The following is a 20897-nucleotide window of genomic DNA, read 5'->3' as shown; positions in this document are numbered from 1 at the left end:
TTTCTAACCTTTGGATTTCATGCACCTTTCGTGCAAAATGGGAATTAAGGATCGCTATGGCAGAATTCATCTTATGCGGGTACATCCCACTTTTCTTCATCAAACGGTTCGGGACGAACCTCTTGGGAGAAGGGGATGCTGATGCAGGGGCACCCGGCGTGGAGGCTTTTTCCATGACCAAACCGGGCCATGGGCCATCCGGCCATGAAGAGTAGTTTTAGGAAGTCCCAATTTTAGTATGATTATTAGAGAATTTAGGTTTAGGAAATTATGTTATTTTAGTATTTCCAATAATTGGAAAGGTCCAGATTTGAGTCTAGTTATTTAGGAAGTTGCAGTATTTTAATTATTTAGGAAAGTCTAATTCAAATCTATCTTGGAAAGTCCATAATCCTATAAAAGGATATCTAGTTTGTCCATTATATTCAGATTGAAGAGAAAACCCCCTTGAGTTTAATAAAGTTTATCAGTTTGAGAGTTATTTTAATCTTTCTTTTAATTGTTTTTCGTATATTTTATCGTCTTCTTTATTTCCGCTGCGTTCTACATCATCTTCTGTCATGAAAACCCAGGACACTCAAGTGAGAAACTTGCTCAAATCGGAAAAACAAATCGAAATGGGAAATTGATATGTGAAAAAACAAGTTTGTCTGTCAACCTAAAGAAGATGGTGATTGAGATCTGAAGAAGGAAATCACATATGGGTCGTTGATCTTTATCCGCAACCGATTTTTTTGTCACCTTAGGCTTGCGAATCCCGTTGGGTCTCGTGTACATCGACGAGCCAAAGGCGCTTGAATCTTTCATTTTACTCCACCCACCATCACACGACTATCCTAATATGCACTTAGGTTGTCTGCCCGACCGGCCGAATCTGACTTAGAGTGAGCCAAAGCTGAAGCCCCACCCGAGCGCAAACGGCCCAATCTGACTTAGAGTGAGCCCGAACCTGAACGGTCCAGCCCGTTTCACACCCCCCCACGTCAGCCCATACGTAAAGATACTCAGAAGGAAAGAGAAGATCCGTTTCCAGCAATGTCGGTACAGCATGCCATTCTCCATTCTCATTTCTTTGTGCCTATAAATACAGGACACCTCTTATCACTTTGTACAAACACTTCTAAACAGAGAAATTAAGCTACTAAAAACAGAAGAAATTAATTTCATAAAAAATGGGTACTCAACAACAATCAATTATCCCTCTTCTTACTCCATACAAGATGGGGAAGTTCCATCTCTCTCACAGGTCAGTTTTTTTTTTCTCCAAATCTTGATTCCCATTCCTTCATTTAGAGAGATGAACTAAGATAGCTTCATATTGAAACTTAACTTAAATACCCACAAGTTTGAAATCATTTGCCATTTATTTTATTTATATTTTGTAAAGATTTATGTGTCTGGTTTGATTTGCTTGATTTCTAATGTGGGATGTGTGTCAATTAGAAGATCTGTAATTTAGATATAAAGAACTAAAGAGGGTATCAATTTTTTATTTGGGAAACTTGTGAATTCAAATTGAAGAGCTTGAACTTTACTGCAGATGAATCTCAAGTGTTTGTAATAATGTCTCACTGAAAGAAAAGTTTTTCTTTTTCTCCATTCATGCAGAATTGTTTTGGCTCCATTGACTAGACAAAGATCTTACAAGAATGTGCCACAACCACATGCTATCTTGTATTATTCTCAAAGAACTACTAATGGAGGACTTCTCATTGCTGAAGCCACTGGTGTCTCTGACACTGCTCAAGGGTAACTTCCTGTTAACATACTATATCTATATATATATATATATAGATTTGATAGTGACAAACATTTGATTATGGACAAACATAAATGGAAAGGCACGATTATATGTTTTCCTGTTATACATAAAAAGGAAAAGAAAGTATAATATGAGAATGTGAAAAATCTTACAGGATATGATTTATCCTACCATATAAGCCCAATCCCACGACATCAGAGTAGATTTCCGGATACCACCATTCTTCAATGAGTATTGCGACCGGTATTAGCCCATGGTATGCACTTTCTTGGACCATGAAAATGATGAAACACTTGGTTGGTCTGTCTGCTAGATTATCGTTTGGATTGAAATTCGAAGCACTTTACATATACTAAATTTACATGTGTTGTTTGAATTTAGGAATCCTCTTGGAGACTGACTACTTTTATCCTTTCGTTCCATTCTCTCAGGTATAAAGATACACCTGGTATTTGGACAAAGGAGCAGGTAGAAGCATGGAAACCAATTGTGGATGCCGTTCACGCCAAAGGTGGTGTATTCTTCTGCCAAATTTGGCATGTGGGAAGAGTTTCCGATTCTAGTAAGTTTCGAACTAATGAACTATGCATCTCTTCTCCTTAGTTTCCGAAATACTTTTTTAATAGAGTTGCTGCACCGGAGCTACTTGGTCATGACGTTAGCAAAATAACAATATTAGTCTTTTATAAATTATTAATAGAAACTTTGAAATGATAAAATAAACTTACCCTTAAAAGGCCTAGCAAGGTAATCAAATAGTATAACTACACGATCACGCAAAGGCATACAAATTCCTTCGAAGTACCATGTATGTCCACTACAAATGTCACTTTTTGTTTCTAGTTGACTACTTCAACTTTCCCAACATCTTAACTGATTCCTATTCACAGGTTTTCAGCCGAATGGGCAAGCTCCAATATCTTCAACGGACAAGCCATTGAAACCCCAGTTTCGATCCAATGGCGACCCAGTAGAATTCACTCCTCCACGAAAGTTAAGGACCGACGAAATTCCACAAATTGTTAATGACTTCAGAGTTGCTGCAAGGAACGCTATAGAGGCTGGTATTTTTTCTAACCCTACCAGAACTTTTACATTTAGAAGTATTTTATCTTAAGGCACTAGTACAAAGCTAATTAATAGATAGGAAGATAGTTTTAAGTTATTGTTCCGACTTCTGGAAAAAGTTTGTTTCCTCCTCAATATGTCCATTAATCTTCTTTTGTATCTTATGGACTATATACCTTCTCATTATGCTAACTTTATTTGCATGAAGGTTTTGACGGAGTAGAGATCCATGGTGCTCATGGCTACTTAATTGACCAATTCATGAAAGACCAAGTCAATGATCGAACAGATGAATATGGTGGAAGCCTAGAAAATCGCTGTCGTTTCGCACTAGACGTCGTTGAAGCCATTGTCAATGAGATAGGAGCGGATAAAGTAGGAATTAGGCTTTCTCCTTTTGCAAGTTACATGCAATCAGGTGATTCTAACCCAGAAGCTCTAGGCCTATACATGGCTGAATCTTTGAACAAATACGGGATTCTTTACTGCCATATGGTTGAGCCGAGGATGAAAACTGTTGCCGAGAAGGCTGATACTCATCAAAGTCTAACACCAATGAGAAAAGCATTCAAGGGGACATTTATGGTTGCTGGTGGTTACGGCAGAGAAGATGGTAACAATGCAATATCGAGTAATGCTGCTGATCTTGTTGTTTATGGCCGGACATTCTTAGCAAACCCTGATTTGCCAAAGAGATTTGAGCTCGATGCCCCTCTCAATAAGTACAACAGAGAGACATTCTACATTTCTGATCCTGTTGTAGGTTATACTGATTACCCATTTTTGGAATCTGTTCCTGAGATACCCAACTAAATATTGTAGGTGAAAGGGGATTCAAAATGCTATTATTAATCGATTCCTAGTATTTTTAATAAGTGTTCAGAAAATGTAATACCGTATATGGTTATCAAAGAAACATAAATGTTTTCTATTTTACTTGTGTTTCATGATATGCCTCCCCTATTCAGCTTGTCTATACTGGAGTTCTTGCCAATGTTCAGAAGAAATAAAGTTTGAGTTTAAGCTAGTCTGTCATAGATTTTCACTTCACATGAAAAGGAGGGTTGGTGTCTTGGGCTGAACCCAGCTCGACCCAACCCATCAACCTTCCCTTTTATGAATAAACACAAAACAGATAAGGCAAAGAAGAAGAAACAAAATGTCTGAAGGAAAATCAATAATACCTCTCCTTACTCCATACAAAATGGGGAAGTTTGATCTTTCTCACAGGTATATTTCTTGATCCCCATTTTTTCATATATATATAAATATATATGGAGCGAGAGAGAGAGAAACTAAGATGATACATTCAAGTTTTCAAATTTAAAAGCTTAGATCACCACAAATTTAAATCTATACTATGTGAAGCTTTATGGGTTGTTGTTAATTAAACTAATCAGTTTGCAGGATAACAATTGTTGTTAATTTCGGCTAGATTTCATAAAGTTTTTCTTCTGAGAATTGCTTGTTTTACCCAACTAAATCAAGAGTGACTTGCTAGTTATATGTTCATTATGTTGAGTGAATTGTGCCATTTGAATCTTTGATTTCATATCTGGTTTTTATTTTTGGTTTCTAAAGTGGGTATAGTTTGGAAATTTTTTTAAATTTTGTAAAGAACTTCATTCATTTTTCTGATTAAGGAACATTTTGAAATTCAATTAAAAGGGCTTACTTGTATGAAGATGAGTTCAAGGTGCTGGTAATACTGTCTCACATAAAGAAAGTATTAAACTTGGTTCTTTTTTCCCTTAATGCAGAGTTGTTTTGGCACCATTGACAAGGCAAAGATCTTACAAGAATGTAGCACAACCACATGCTATCTTGTATTATTCTCAGAGAACGACTAGAGGAGGGCTTCTCATTGCTGAAGCCACTGTAATTTCAGAGACTGCTCCAGGGTAATATTCCTGTCAACATCTATTACACAATATATGATCTCTCTTATTAAATAAGCCTTATGTCGCGGCAAGGAATTAGATTTTTGGATACCACCATACTTGAATAAGTAGCCGAAGCCATATTAGCCACCCAAAGGACTCTAATGGTTACCATGTTCTCGAATCTTCTTTGAAAGCCCGTGAAAGACTTCTTTATTCCACAAAGAGTTCCAGCCTGGTATTTTTTCTTGACTTAATTAATTAAGATAAATCTAGTCAGCTCTTATGATATGAGTGGAAGGCTCTCATAGTCATAGACAATTTTTCCTTAGACCAAAGGCCTCTTCAAGATCTGAACTAGCCTCGAAAAGGAATGGAAAAGCAAGTGAATCTCAAGCCTAGCTTTGGATTGGTGGGTAATAGGAATGCGTAAGCCAGTTGCAAAATCCCTTACTCTTCGATCCTAGGCAGCATGACTTCTTAACCCACCCCCCCACCCCCCTCCCAATCAGGGTACTCGGCTTCGTTCTTTCATATAGTAACATTTGAGGTTGCCCCTCCACAATAGAGAGGCAGACATGTTACCACCCAAGCCAGGGGGACTCTAGTAGCATTGACGTTTATGGAGTATGAGTGTGATGAATTACTACCATCCTCTTTGAATATCCATGATTCTTCTGTTTCTATGTTTATTGTATCATTTTCAGGTGCCTGGATACCCCTGGTATTTGGTCAAAAGAGCAGGTAGAAGCATGGAAACCTATCGTTGACGCTGTTCATGCCAAGGGTAGTGTGTTCTTCTGCCAACTTTGGCATGCTGGAAGGGTTTCTAGTTCGCGTGAGTTTTGAACTTTCTAACGTTTTCTTCTTAAAATGAATGAACCGTGGTTCTGAAATGCGTGCAAATTTAACAAATACTGCAAATATTGCTTTTGATTTTTTAGTACTGTTTCATTCTTCCACATTATCAATCTTTAACCTGTTACTTAATTACAGGTTTTCAGCCAAATGGGCAAGCTCCAGTATCTTCTACAGACAAACCATTGAAGCCCCAGTTTCGATCCAATGGCATCGACTTAGTACATTACACTCCTCCACGGCGGTTAAAGACAGATGAAATTCCACAAATTGTTAATGACTTCAGAGTTGCTGCAAGGAATGCTCTAGAGGCTGGTACTTTTTCCTAACCTCTCTCCTAACTTTACAAAAATATAGTATTTTCTTTACTCGATTGTAGATTGACTTTCTCCATATAATTACATAAATTAACTATAATCTCAGGAGGTCAATTTCGTTATTCATAACATTAACTTTTTTGGTGTGAAGGTTTTGATGGAGTTGAGATCCATGGTGCTCACGGCTACATAATCGAGCAGTTCATGAAAGATCAAGTCAATGATCGAACAGATGAATATGGTGGGGGCCTAGAAAATCGTTGTCGTTTCGCACTAGAGGTCGTTGAAGCTGTTGTCAATGAGATAGGAGCTGATAAAGTAGGAATAAGGCTTTCCCCCTTTGCAAGTTATATGGAGTCAGGTGATTCGAATCCAGTAGCTCTAGGAATATATATGGTTGAAGCATTGAACAAATATGGAATTCTTTACTGCCATATGGTTGAGCCAAGAATGAAAACCGCTGTGGAGAAGGCTGAAACTCACGAAAGTCTTGCACCGATGAGAAAGGCATTCAAGGGGACATTTATGGTTGCCGGAGGTTATGGTAAAGAAGATGGTAGCGTTGCAATATTGAATAATTCTGCTGATCTTGTTGCTTATGGTCGGTTATTCTTAGCTAACCCTGATTTACCGAAAAGATTTGAGCTTAATGCTCCTTTGAACAAGTACATCAGGGAGACATTCTACACTTCTGATCCTGTTGTTGGTTATACTGATTACCCATTTCTCGAATCTAATGTTGGAATTTCGGGATAAAAACTGGGGATCTAAAATTCCATTACTAATTAATCCCTTTCGCAAGGTATTATTGATCTATTTGTTAGGTCAGGATATAAATTGTTTGGTTTATGATAATAAGGGTTTACAACAGTTCACAAGATATAGTAACAGTGTATGGTTGTTGCAATTCTGTGTATGATGGGAACAATTTGTAGGCTGTGTGTGACGATGTGCTAGATTATGTACTCTTTACGTATTTCCCACGAAATAAATATGCGACGGTTTGGGTCCAGTATTTGTAACGGTTTGGGTCAAGTATTTGTAACGGTTTGGGTCAAGTATTTGTAACGGTGTGGGTCAAGTATTTGTAAGGTTGGGCCACATTTGTCTTTGTTTGGGCCATGTATTTGCAACGTATTGGTCCAGGTATTTGCTACAGATTGAGGTGAAACATTTGAGACGGTTACCACCAGATGTTGACTTATAGGTGTATATCAAGGGGATTCAATATTCATAACCTCGAGATCTGAAATGATCACAAAATCGGACCATAGTCCTGGTACCACCTAGCTACATTTTATTCCACAAATTATCTGAAGTGTTAAATGAGTTCAAGCCAACAAACAACACTCTTTCCTTCATTATTTGGTATCCCAACTTTTTCCTGTCTCTCTTGGATGCATGGGCGAAGTTAGGATTTGAAGTCACCATGGGCTAGCTAAAAAATTAAAGGCTTAGGAAATAATTTGATCAGAAAATAAGGGGTAAATTTAAAGGGCCAAACATAAAACAAAGTTAAAGTTAAGGGGTAAATGCGAAATTGTAGAGAAAAGAAAGTTCAAAAGAAGAGTTAATAAAAAAAAATAAAGATGCTTCCGACATGATTTGAACGCAAGACGTGTAAGGTACATCGAGCGTTTGTGACGATGAATTTCATGTCAATCATAACAACGAACCTTTTGTGTTCTTACTTTCTCAATCTACTTTGACTCTTACACTATTTTTTCGACAATGATTTTCTTGTCGACATTCACCTTCACAACATTTTTGTTGACATATTTTTTCACATTGTCCATATTATGATCAACTTTACATACATGACAACAATACATTTAGTTTTGTTGTCGTTGATTTTCGTTCAATCTATGATCGCAATTTTAACGTTTTCGTTGTACTGACTTAATCCACTCATCTTTACCAAACATCACAAATCCGAGAGTTGCAAGAAGACAGGATGTGTCTGAGAAAAGAGATATTGTGTAACATGTGTATATACGTGACGGATCGAGAAGACGAGATCCGACGATCAAGAATGATTCAAAATATTTGAAGATATATTCCAAGATATGTGAAGATCTAGAGATATTTAGTTTCATGTATTTAGGATTCTTGTAATTATCTTTATATCTATTCCTAGTTTAGTTAAAAGGACTTAAGAAATCCTAAACCCCAATTTCTTTATAAATAGGAATTAAATTATCGTGTTATGTCTGACCAATGTAATCGATCAAACCCACAAATTGCAGTGATTACTAATGAAACACAGATCAAACCTACAAATTGCGGTGATTATTAATGAAACAGTTAATTTCTCTATGGATGTAGGTCGTGAATCTCCGACTGAACGACGTTAAATTATCGTGTCAATTATTTTATTATAGTTCTCCGATTATCACGTAATCGTGATTTAACATGTGTGTTATAACGCATGTGACTCTCCCTCCCCTTGGTCATTACTAATCTTCAACTTGTCTCCTTTCCAACGTTTAGTTCTTCTTCACAATTTTTATTCCCATACCATGTAATAAATTTGTCTGATAACTATCTGGGAGGTGCTAATAGCATTCGTTCAAAGTGTTGTAGGACCCCGAACTACACATAAGACCTTTTTCGATTTGTGAGTAATGGGGAGTCTCCAACACTTTGAACGAGTGCTATTAGCCTCTCCCTAACTATTTGCTGCATCTGACTCCTGCGATTTCTACATGAGGCGTGTTTCCAAAAAAAAGTAAGAAACATGGAGCACGTTTTGGAGAAAAAACAAGAAAGATATCAGGCAAGTCACACCCCTTTCTCCAATCCCTCTTGTCCACTTATCCTTCCTTTTTTCCAGCGACACCTCCTGAGTCCTGCCCTACTTACCCATCAGTATCACCATTACCCAACACTACCCCAACAATTCACATGCCAGTCAGACCATCCACCTTTTTCTCCTCATCTACCAATCCCCATTCACAAACCTTTCATAAGGAAAGGAGGGTTGGTGGGTCGGGCTCAACCCACCCGAAACAACCCACCAACCTTCTCTTTATATGTATATAAACACTAACCTGAGAAGCCAAAATAAAAAAGCAGAAGAAACAAAATTCATCAAAATGTCTGAAGAGAACTCAACAATACCTCTCCTTACTCCATACAAGATGGGGAAGTTTGATCTTTCTAACAGGTATATTTGTTGATCCCCAATTTTTCATACAGAGAGAGAAACTAGATGATAACTTTTAAGACTTTTTTTCTAGCGTGCCTCCACACCCTTGACCTCTAAGATGGAACGCTAAACTTCTCACCGCTCCTACTTTTAAGTTTTCAAATTTAAACTTAGCTTACTAACTTAGATCACCAAAAATTTAAAACAATGTGCCATCTCTTCTATCTACATTCTTCATCAAAAAAAAAAAATCTCTTCTATCTACAATATATTACTATGTGAAGCTTAATGGGTTTTTGTTAATTAAACTAATGATCACTTTGAAGGATTATAATTCTTGTTAATTTCAGCTAGATTTTCATAAAAAACTTCCTTCTGAAAGTTGCTAGTATTACCCAACTAAATCAAGAGTTACTTGCTAGTTATATGTTGAGTGAATTCATGTGCCATCCGTATCTTTGGTGTCATATCTGATTTGTGGTATATGGTTTCTACAGTGGGTCTGGTCACGGGATTTCTAATTATTGTAAAGAACTACAGATTGTATCAATTTATTCATTCCTCTTATCGAGGAAAATTTTGAATGGTCGATGTTTTGGAAAAACAAGAAAAGTTTCTGGGTATAAAATTTTAGGGTTATTTCCGTAATGGCCCCCTACTTTGTGACCAGCTTCCCGCCTGACCCCCTACTTTACGAAAAATACCCATATGGCCCCCTTCCGTTATAACACCGTCACTCTCTCTCCTCCATCATGTTTTCTCTCTCTGCCAACTCACGCCACATCATTTGTTACGCCACCTCATCACCTTCTCCGGCAGAGGTCGTCGGCCGGCCAAATTTCCGGCCGGCGACCTTCAAACTAAAAAAAAAAAAATATAATTTTTTTCTCTCTTCCTCTCTCTCTCTCTCTAAAATTACTCTGGCGAACCCTTCGCCGGAGTGGTCTGTTCAGTGAAGAACAGACTCGGGTCTGTTGAACAGACCCGAGTCTGTTCTTCACTGAATAGATCTGGTCTGTTCCTTGAAGAACAGACTGAGATCTGTTCTTCAAGAACAGACCACTCCGGCGAAGGGAGCCTTCGTCGGAGTAATTTTAGAGAGAGAGAGAGAGGAAGAGAGAATTTTTTTTTTTTTAGTTTGAAGGTCGCCGGCCGGAAATTTGACCGGCCGGCGACTTATGCCGGAGAAGGTGATGAGGTGGCGTAACAGATGATGTGGCGTGAGTTGGCAGAGAGAGAAAACATGATGGAGGAGAGAGAGTGACGGTGTTATAACGGAACGGGGCCATATGGGTATTTCTCGTAAAGTAGGGGGCCAGGCGGAAAGCTGGTCACAAAGTAGGGGGCCATTAGGGAAATAACCCAAAATTTTATGGGGTGGAAATTTTTTAATTTCTCCAAAACACACCCTCTTTTTTCCATCTCGCCGGACAGAGTTGTTGGCCGACAACCTTTCTCATCTTCATTTCTTCCTCTCTCTCTTTGATCTCTTTCTCTCTCACAAATCTCTCTTTCTATCTTAAATATCTCTCTCGGATTTCGACAAACCTCTTTCTCTCTCTCGGATTTCGAGAGACCTGTTTCTCTCTCGAATCTCTCTCCCCCCTCTCGACTAAAACTCTAGGGTTTTAGTTGAGATATAAGGAGAGAACAAAGGGATCAGAGAGTCGAGAGAGATTAGAGAGTCGAGAGCAAGAGAGAGAGATCAGAGAGTCGAGAGATTAATCCGAAAGAGAAGTCGGAGAGAGAGAGAGAATTCTGAAAAATAGATTAGAGAGAGAAAAAAAATGATGGTTGTGGTGGTCAGAAGTGGTGATAAAAAATGGATGATCGAAATTTTTGGCCAGAGATGAGAGGAGATGGAGGCAGAAGAAACTGAAAAAAAAACCATTAAGGGCGGGTGGTATATGGAGGAACAGTAGATTACAATTTGTTTTGTTTCCGCCCAAAAATTTGTATTCAGGAAAATTTCTTTATTTCTCAAAAACATCGACCTTTTAAATTCAATTGAAAGGGTATTTTCGAATGTAAAGTAATTTTGTTTGAGAAGCTTGAGGTGGCGCTACATGACATTTTGGTGTCTACACTCCCATATGAGGTGTCAAATATATAGAACACTCATGGTTAGGGCTTGGAAAAAAATCTGAGAACCTGGAACCCGTCATAGACATTCGAATCCAGTAGAGCCCATAGGTACCCGAAATCGGATTTAGCCTGACCGACTCAGTGAAATCGACTGATCTCACTGGGTTTTGAAGTGCTACCCAGCATCCCGCTCGAACCGGACCCTTTAATATTTGCCCGACATAACCCGCTTCTCGTCCATTTACCCAATTAACTTGTGCACATTGTGTGTATGTTTGTATATATGTATCTATGTATATGTATACTACCCTAATCCAAAATAATATACTTTATTACCTATAGTCGTGGCGGTGGACCACGAACGTGATGGTTGTATATTAGTGGTTACCAGAGTGATGAAGTATGGTGGTGACCTGGTGAAAAAAATGTATAAAATAGATTAATAAATTCTTAGATATTAAATACACTTTGATACTTTTTAAATATTTTAAATATATATTGGTCTCGAGGTGTCCTTTTCTTCAATAGTGAAAAAAATGAAAACTTGATACTCGATCGCCAAATACTCGAGAAGCCCGCAAAATTTGATGTTTTCTTCTTGTGAAGACACCCTAAATACATAAAGACACCTCAATACGTAACCGTGTCTACATAACATCATTCTCCACACCATAAAAAGATGAGAGATAGTGGTAACAAATCATCCCATCCCAACATCTTCACAAGCAATTTAATTAAAAAAAAACATCCTTCACAAGCAAGGGTAGAGCCAGGCTGCAGCCATGGTTCAACTCTAATGAACTATTACAATTTATGTGGCATACATTGCAAAACCCAGTGCCAGACCGAGTGGTAGGTTCTTAACCCTAACGCACACCAGATCACCGGTTCAGACTCCCATACCACTTAATTTTGTTTTTTACTTTGTGAATTAATTTTGTATTGATCCTTGCATTACATATTCTTTCACTTTTGGTCCCTACTTTTGAACCAGAGTCTATTTTGACCCCTTCTTTTTACTAAGTTAAATTTTATCTCTTTCAATAGGTTCCATCCTATGTTCTAGTTCTTTGTCTTCAAATTACCAATGATCGCATACATTAATTTTAACGGATGTGAAGTTTTTTTTAAGCATTTTATGTTTGAATTATTATCAAAAATTTCACGTAGATCTTATTTTATGTAATGAGAATTTTCGGAATCACTTGTTTTGGCTTGAAAAGTTAAGTTACATATAAAAATAATGATAGAAAAATATCGTATTCGGCAAAAAATTACTTTTAAATTACCACTTATTAGTGCATATACACTAAAAGTAAAAAAAAAAGTTGTTCTCTAAGTAATTTTAGGCTAGTCCGGGTTAGTTTAAAATCCTGGTTCCGCCCTTGTTCACAAGCCAAGAAAATGGTTCATAGTATTTCTCCTTGTATAAGAAAGAGGTTGATCATAATTGTCTCTTCTTATTTAGAGAAAGGTAGTAATTCGTTTATCATAAGTAAAATCCATTTATAAGTTGATCATATATTTTTGTTATTGTCAAATCGGTTTTAATTGCAGTTGAGTGTCTAAGACTCACGACCTTTCTTAACAACTAGGGCTAACTTGTGCAAAGTATCAAACTGGTTATGTTTTTCATTAATGCAGAGTTGTTTTGGCACCATTAACAAGACAAAGATCTTACAAGAGTGTGCCACAACCACATGCTGTCTTGTATTACTCTCAAAGAACGACTAGAGGAGGGCTTCTCATTTCTGAAGCCAGTCCTATTTCAGAAACTGCTGCGGGGTAATACTCCTGTCGATATCTATTACACAACATATGATGATAATTTATTGTCGATCTCTCTTATTATATAAGCCTTATGCCGCGGCAATATTGAATAAGATTTTGGATACCACAATTCTTAATTGAGTACCTAAACCGATATTACCCGCCATTAACCTTGAGAATCGGGGTACTTGCCGTTATTCTTTAATGCCGTAAGATTCGAACTTTGGCCTCCAGTAAAGCGACAGACATGTTACCACTTACCACCCAAGCCAGGAGAGATTTTACTAGTGATCACATTCATGCATGGACTATAATAATGATGAATTACTACCGTCGTCTTCGAATTTCCATGATTATTCTATTTCTGTGTTTATTGTATCATTTTCAGGTGCCTGGATACTCCTGGCATTTGGTCAAAAGAGCAGGTAGAAGCATAGAAACCTATAGTTGACGCGGTTCATGCCAAGGGTGGTGTGTTCTTCTGCCAACTTTGGCATGCTGGAAGGGTTTCTAGTTCTTGTGAGTTTTGAATTCCTAATTAACCTTTTCTTCCTCGAACTAGTGAATCGTGGTTCTGAAATGCTGGAAAAATTAACAAATACTGAAATACACAGATACGAAAATGTGTATCAATTCCTTCTTCCAAGTACTGTTTCATTCCTATTCCACGTTATCAATCTTTAATTAACCTGTTACTTAATTTACAGGTTTTCAGCCAAATGGGCAAGCTCCAGTGTGTTAGAAAATATTGTCTTTGAATACACAAAGAAGATGAAAAAAAGAGGGATGGAGATTAGAGGCTTGAAACGTGTACTAAGTACACTTTCCTTAAAGCATTATTTGCCCCCTCTCGATCGAGATTACTTGAAGGTTCAAGGCAAATTGCTTCCCAAGATATGACAAGCCTTTGTGAAACTGCATCAAGTAATTAATGAAGATTTCACGATAGGAGCATAAGAACCTTAAGATTATGGCAAAGATATTTGTTGACACAAAAACTAATATAATAGTTTCTTCTCTCTCAAAATTCTCTACACTTTGATATATATTGATTACAAATCAGATTTAAGAAACACTTATTTATAGAAATCAAAATACATCTATAATGAAAAGTTGTATCTTCTTTAAAAGATAACTATTGGTAATTGAACTTGAATTCAACTATTAATGTGAATAGTCACAATTATTTACAAATCTCTTTCAACTTTGAATTCAAACTATTATTGTCAATAGTCACAATTATTTACTTTTAACTTTTAATTGGTATAGTATTAATTTTATTAATATTGTCCAAAAATTCCAACACAGTGTCTTCTACAGACAAAACGTTGAAGCCCTATTCTCGGGGCAATGGCATCGACTTCGATTATTTCACTACTCCACGGCGTTTAAAGACAGATGAAATCCCACAAATTATTAATGAATTCAGAGTTGCTGCAAGGAACGCTCTAGAGGCTGGTACTTTTCTAACCCCTCTCCAAATTAACTTTAGAAAAATGTACATTCTTTACTGTGAAAAGATAAATACCTTTATACGTATAACTCGAATTGAGTCGAGTTATAGAGGAGATGATCGGGTGAAGACCGAGAGGAGTGAGGTAGCTTGAATAACTCTCGGTTGAACCCGAGGAAGAAGATAAGTGACTCTCGGTTATAGCCGAGGTTGGAAGCACAAACCTCTCGGGTATGACCGAGAGTTTGGTGATGATCCTTCTCGGTTATAACCGAGTGTTAGGAAGGAAGACTCTCGGTCAGACCAAGAGATGTTGATGATGGTGAAGGGAGAAACCGAGAGATGGTGAAGAGTTGATCGTGAGAGTTGATAGAGAGAGAGAGCTAGGTTAAAAACCTTGTTTATTACACTTACAACTTATCTTTTACATTATGCATGGAACTCCTTATATAGTTTTACATTGGAGAAGTTTTAGAACTATAAAACTCTCTAAACTCTTATCTAATACAACAATCCTAATAGCACTAGGACTCCTAATAATACTAGGAATCCTTTTCCTAACCATAGACTAACCCACTCGGTTTAGCCGAGTGGAGTAGACTTCTAACACTCCCCCTCAAGTTAGAGCGGGAATGGAAGTAACGCCTAACTTGCCAATAATGTTCTTGAACGGTTCTGCCCCAAGTGGCTTTGTGAAGATATCCGCTAACTGATTATCTGAACTGGTGAAGCGTGTGGCAATGACGTTGTCTTTGATCTTTTCACGAACGATGTGGCAATCTATCTCAATGTGTTTGGTACGTTCGTGGAAGACGGGGTTGTCAGCAATGTGGAGAGCAGCCCGATTATCACAGTAAACTGTCATCGGGTCAGAGTGATTAATTCCAAAGTCAAGTAATAAATACTTGAGCCATTGTAATTCACATGTAAGAATGGCTAAAGCTCGATATTCTGCTTCTGCCGAAGATTTTGCAACTGTAGGTTGTTTCTTTGATTTCCAGGAAAGAGGACTGGATCCAATCATTGTAAAATATCCTGTAGTTGATCTACGGGTTGAAGGACAACCAGCCCAATCTGAATCACAGTATCCTGTAATGTGGAGAGAGCTGTTTGCGGATAAGAAGACTCCTTTATCAAGTGTTCCTTTCAAGTATCGTAGTACGCGATGAGCAGCGTCTAGGTGTACTTGACTGGGTGTTTGCATGAATTGACTGAGGTTATTTACTGCAAAAGTTATGTCCGGTCTTGTGACCGTTAGATAAAGTAGTCGACCAATGAGACGACGGTAAATTGACGGATCGGCCAATGGTATCCCGTCGGTTGGAGAGAGTCGGAGTTTTTGTTCCATAGGGAACTCCGAAGGACGTGCAGCGGTTAGTCCAGAATCTTTTAGAATGTCAAGTGCATATTTTCGTTGACATAGAAATATGCCTTGAGAAGAGCGAGATACTTCAATTCCGAGGAAGTATTGTAGGCGGCCCAAATCTTTTAAAGAGAATGCCTTGTTAAGAAATATTTTCAACTGGGAAATAGCATGATCATTATTTCCCGTGATAATTATGTCGTCTACGTAGACGAGGACATAGATTTGAGTGGAGTGAGATCTAAAAGTAAAGAGAGAATAGTCACTTTTAGACTGAGAAAAGCCCCGTTCGATGAGAACGGAGGAAAATTTTGAGAACCATTGTCGAGAGGCCTGTTTGAGGCCATAGAGAGACTTATGGAGACGACATACTTTAGACTCCCCCTGAGATGAAAAACCGGGGGGTAATTTCATGTAAACTTCTTCATGAAGGTCGCCTTGAAGAAAGGCGTTATTGACATCCAATTGATGGAGAGTCCACCCTTTAATGGCGGCGAGAGAGAGAAGGACACGAACAGTAACTAATTTAGCAACTGGAGCGAAAGTATCATTGTAATCTAATCCTTCGATTTGTGTGTAGCCTTTGGCTACCAATCGTGCTTTATAGCGTTCAATGGAGCCATCGGACTTAAATTTGATTTTGTATACCCATTTACAACCGATGGGTTTCTTGCCAGGTGGTAGACTTGTAATTGTCCAAGTATTATTTTCTTCTAAGGCCGAAATTTCTTTGGCCATGGCTTCTTTCCAATGAGAGGACTTCATTGCTTGAGTGAAAGAGGTAGGTTCGGTTGTCGTTAAAACCGAAGAGAGAAATTGTTGATGAGAAGTGGAAAACGAGTTGATTGAGAAGTAATTTTCAAGTGGATATTTGATTGAACTCGTGTTGGAGCATACATAGTCCGCAAGGTGAGCTGGTGGCCGGCGATCCCTTTTGGGTCGACCGGAGTTCTCGTCGGCCGAATCTGAGGCGGGAGTGACGGTCGGTGATGGAGATGACGAAGATCCATCTGAAGGCACCGACGATGAAGACGCTCCTGGAACAGGGAGCTCTTCGGTGGACTCTGCAGGCACCCCCGAAGGGGTGGTCTGTAGGGAACCCGAAGACGAACTAGCAGGGGTGTCTGTAGGCACCCCTGTGTCGTTAATCTGTCCAGATTCGACAGGAACAGCAGCGTCGTCCAAGCTGCTGTTCGTCGTCTGGACAGTGGCCTTAGGGACGTCGACCGGAAAGTTGAAAGTGCCATTGTCATCAATGGACAGATGTGGCGTTGGGTAATGAGAGGACGGTGCAACCGGAGGAGAAGATGACATCGGAAACCGATTCTCTATAAACGTTACATCTCGTGAAATAAAAATTCGTTTTGTCGAGATGTCGTAAATACGATATCCTTTCTGTCCATTAGGATAACCAAGAAATATACCGGCGGAAGAGCGGGCATCCATCTTTGTTTTGACCAAGGGAATACGGGCAAAACAAAGGCAACCAAACACACGAAGATGGGAAAGATTTGGAGGAGATCCAAGAATGATTTCATGAGGAGACTTACCTTTTAGGTTAGGTGTTGGTAACTTGTTTATCAAATAAACGGCCGTTAACACACATTCTCCCCAAAAAAGGAGAGGAAGATTCGCTTGAAGGCGTATGGAACGGGCCACTTCAAGAATGTGACGGTGTTTTCGTTCAACCACCCCGTTTTGTTGAGGTGTGTAAGTACAACTACGTTGGTGTACGATTCCTTTATCAATGAACCAATTTTGTAAATATGTATTCATGAATTCGGATCCATTGTCCGATCTTAAGGTTTTGATCTTGCAATTGAATTGCGTGGAGACATAATAAAAAAAACTAGTGATGAATTTGCTAGCATTGGATTTGGAATCCATAAGAAAAATCCAAGTACAACGTGAAAAATCGTCGACGAGGGTTAAAAAATATCTACATCCGGAGGTAGATGGGACCGGAAAAGGTCCCCATACATCCGCATGGACTAACTCAAATATATGAGAGGAAGAAGAAGTACTAAGTGGAAAGGGTAGCCTAGTTTGTTTAGAAAGTGGACAAACATCGCACGGTACTTTATTCGATAAAAACTTAAAATTTAAACATGGAAGTTTAGAATTAAAAAATTGAAAACGACTAAAAGATGGGTGTCCCAAACGGGAATGCCATAAAAGAAAAGACTCTTGACTAGAACTATCTAAACTTGAAACCGAAAGGATGGGACGCTCCGTGCGAAGGAAGTAAAGATCATCATGAAGACTACCATGCCCAATCTCCGTCCTCGTTGTTCGGTCCTGAAAAACACACAAATCGTGGTCAAATAGGACGGTACAACGAAGTGATTTAGATATTTGAGAAATAGATAAGAGATTAAATTGAAAAGATGGAATATGAAGCACATCTTGTAAATAAAATTTATTTGAGAAATAAATTGTACCAATATGATCAACCTTGATTCGGGAACCATCCGGTAATCGAACATAGAAATCCGGAGGTGCAAGGGAATAAGAAGAAAATCGAGAAAGATTTGAACAAATATGTTTAGCGGCTCCCGAATCAATGACCCAAGGAGGATGATAAGAGGAAGAATACGTACCCGTTAAGTTGACAAGAGGATCCTTGTTGGCGCCCTTAGAATTAGTAGATGTGGGCTGTTGAGATCGTTCCAAGAGAGCAAGGACGTTTTGGTATTGTTCATTGGTTAAAGAAGTTGCTGTAGGCACCCCCATACTTTGATCCAAAACCGAGTTGGCCCTAGGGTCTTCTCGAGTGCGATTTCGATTGCGTTGGCCATAATTGGGTGGATAACCATGTATCTTATAACAAGAAGTAACGTCATGACCATGAATCTTGCAATTGTCACAAAAAGGTCTAGGTCTTTTTGTGCGTTGCCTCTCCGAACCGTTGTAACGGTTTTGATTATATTCATTGGTACCAACGGCAAGGGCAGCATTGTTGGAGTCGATATGCATAGGAGTAATGAGATTTTGTTGAACCTCTTCTTGTTTAATAAGGGAATGAATACGTAGGATTGATGGGAAGGGTTCAATCAATAGGATTTGACTCCTAATTGACGAGAATCGGTCATTAAGACCTTGAAGAAATTCCATAGCTCTATCTTGGTTGGATCTTTCAACCAATGAGCGACCATGTCCACATATACAAGGCTCGGTGATTAGCAAGGAATTGAGTTCATCTTGAAGGGCCTTGAGATGTGTGAAGTATGTAGAAACGTCTAAATTCTCTTGTTTGAGACAAGAAATAGCTCTCTTTAATTGAAAGATTTTAGGAGCATTGGTTTGGTGAAATCTATCAAAGAGATTTTTCCATATATCGGATGCCGTCTCATCATATAAGATGGATGATCGAAGAGGTGGGTCTACCGAATTAATGAGCCAACTAGAAACAAGATCGTTACATCGTCCCCATTGTTCTAATTCATTAGGATCGGTGGGTTTAACGATGCTTCCATCTACGAAACCTAGTTTGGCCTTTGCCCTTAAGGCTTTTGACATTCCTCGAGACCATGAGGAGTAATTATCACCGGTTAGAAGTGGTGTAATAAGAATAGTAGTGGGAGAATCCGAATGGTGAACATCAAACGGCCCACTATTGATATTAGAGTGAATTTGAGAAGTTTCCGAAGATTCGGGAGTAGTCATGATTCAAAAAAAAATTGAAGGCTCTTATACCATGTGAAAAGATAAATACCTTTATACGTATAACTCGAATTGAGTCGAGTTATAGAGGAGATGATCGGGTGAAGACCGAGAGGAGTGAGGTAGCTTGAATAACTCTCGGTTGAACCCGAGGAAGAAGATAAGTGACTCTCGGTTATAGCCGAGGTTGGAAGCACAAACCTCTCGGGTATGACCGAGAGTTTGGTGATGATCCTTCTCGGTTATAACCGAGTGTTAGGAAGGAAGACTCTCGGTCAGACCAAGAGATGTTGATGATGGTGAAGGGAGAAACCGAGAGATGGTGAAGAGTTGATCGTGAGAGTTGATAGAGAGAGAGAGCTAGGTTAAAAACCTTGTTTATTACACTTACAACTTATCTTTTACATTATGCATGGAACTCCTTATATAGTTTTACATTGGAGAAGTTTTAGAACTATAAAACTCTCTAAACTCTTATCTAATACAACAATCCTAATAGCACCAGGACTCCTAATAATACTAGGAATCCTTTTCCTAACCATAGACTAACCCACTCGGTTTAGCCGAGTGGAGTAGACTTCTAACATTTACTCAATTGACTTTCTCTACAAAAAGTTTCATAACTCTAGCTTTATCCGCGTGAAGGTTTTGATGGAGTTGAGATCCATGGTGCTCACGGCTACATAATCGAACAGTTCATGAAAGACCAAGTCAATGATCGAACAGATGAATATGGTGGGAGCCTAGAAAATCGATGTCGTTTCGCACTGGAGGTCGTTGAAGCAATTGTCAATGAGATAGGAGCTGATAAAGTAGGAATAAGGCTTTCTCCCTTTGCAAGTTATATGGAGGCAGGTGATTCGAATCCAGAAGCTTTAGGCATAAACATGGCCGAAGCATTGAACAAATACGGAATTCTTTACTGCCATATTGTCGAGCCAAGGATGAAAACTGTTGGGGAGAAGGCTGAAACTCACCAAAGTCTTGCACCGATGAGGAAAGCATTCAAGGGGACGTTTATGGTTGCTGGAGGTTATGATAGAGAAGATGGTAACGATGCAATATCGAATAATTCTGCTGATCTTGTTGCTTATGGTCGGATATTTTTAGCAAACCCTGATTTGCCAAAGAGATTTGAGCTTAATGCTCCTCTGAACAAGTACATCAGAGAGACATTCTACATTTCTGATCCTGTCATTGGTTATACTGATTACCCATTTCTAGAATCTGATGCTGGAATTTCCAACTAAAAGCTGGGGGAGAAGCGGGGAGGGATCTAAAATGCCATTACTAATTAGTTCCCTTCTCGTCAAGTATTATTAATATATATTTGTTAGTCTTGAAATAATGTTTGATTTTATGATAATAAGTGTCCACAAAATGTAGTAGCAAATATGCCTACATTTGTATTTGTAAGGATGCATTGATCATTTGTGACGGTAAATAATATCGTAACGGTGTTCATGAGTTTTTGCCTTTTAGGTAGATATATATCAAGATTGCTTAAAAAAAAGGTATATATGAAGAGGA

At 38.6% G+C, this 20897-nt stretch overlaps 3 protein-coding genes across 4 annotated transcripts; all 3 read left to right on the top strand.

Moving 5' to 3' along the window:
• Positions 1-982: 982 nt before the first annotated feature.
• Positions 983-3766, top strand: LOC147535042 (putative 12-oxophytodienoate reductase 11). Its single transcript, XM_086646889.1, has 5 exons — positions 983-1246; positions 1609-1749; positions 2194-2324; positions 2653-2826; positions 3039-3766. Exons 1-5 carry the CDS (start codon positions 1173-1175, stop codon positions 3641-3643), a joined length of 1125 nt encoding a protein of 374 aa, XP_086503015.1. The 5' UTR covers positions 983-1172; the 3' UTR covers positions 3644-3766.
• A 12-nt stretch (positions 3767-3778) lies between these two features.
• LOC147535041 (putative 12-oxophytodienoate reductase 11) lies at positions 3779-6897 on the top strand. Its single transcript, XM_086646891.1, has 5 exons — positions 3779-4060; positions 4591-4731; positions 5418-5548; positions 5707-5883; positions 6037-6897. Exons 1-5 carry the CDS (start codon positions 3990-3992, stop codon positions 6639-6641), a joined length of 1125 nt encoding a protein of 374 aa, XP_086503017.1. The 5' UTR covers positions 3779-3989; the 3' UTR covers positions 6642-6897.
• Positions 6898-8774: 1877 nt separating this feature from the next.
• LOC147535040 (putative 12-oxophytodienoate reductase 11) lies at positions 8775-20834 on the top strand. 2 transcript variants are annotated; one of them, XM_086647664.1, is made up of 6 exons: positions 8775-9051; positions 12763-12903; positions 13277-13407; positions 13596-13623; positions 14197-14346; positions 20013-20834. In XM_086647664.1, the coding sequence occupies exons 3-6, from the start codon at positions 13348-13350 to the stop codon at positions 20615-20617; spliced, it is 843 nt and encodes a 280-aa protein (XP_086503790.1). In that variant the 5' UTR covers positions 8775-9051; positions 12763-12903; positions 13277-13347; the 3' UTR covers positions 20618-20834. The 2 variants fall into 2 exon arrangements, with proteins under 2 accessions (XP_086503790.1, XP_086503789.1); XM_086647663.1 differs by lacking the exons at positions 8775-9051; positions 12763-12903 and having other exon boundaries at positions 13331-13407; positions 13596-13625; positions 14200-14346.
• The last annotated feature ends 63 nt before the right edge of the window (positions 20835-20897 follow it).

This window comes from Eschscholzia californica, unplaced genomic scaffold (genome assembly GCF_041429995.1).
Source record: "Eschscholzia californica isolate CP2 unplaced genomic scaffold, dmEscCali1.0.p SCAF_6, whole genome shotgun sequence".
Lineage (NCBI taxonomy): Eukaryota > Viridiplantae > Streptophyta > Magnoliopsida > Ranunculales > Papaveraceae > Eschscholzia > Eschscholzia californica.
The sequence above is the reverse complement of the archived record's forward strand: the minus strand, read 5'-3'. Positions and strand labels throughout refer to the sequence as shown.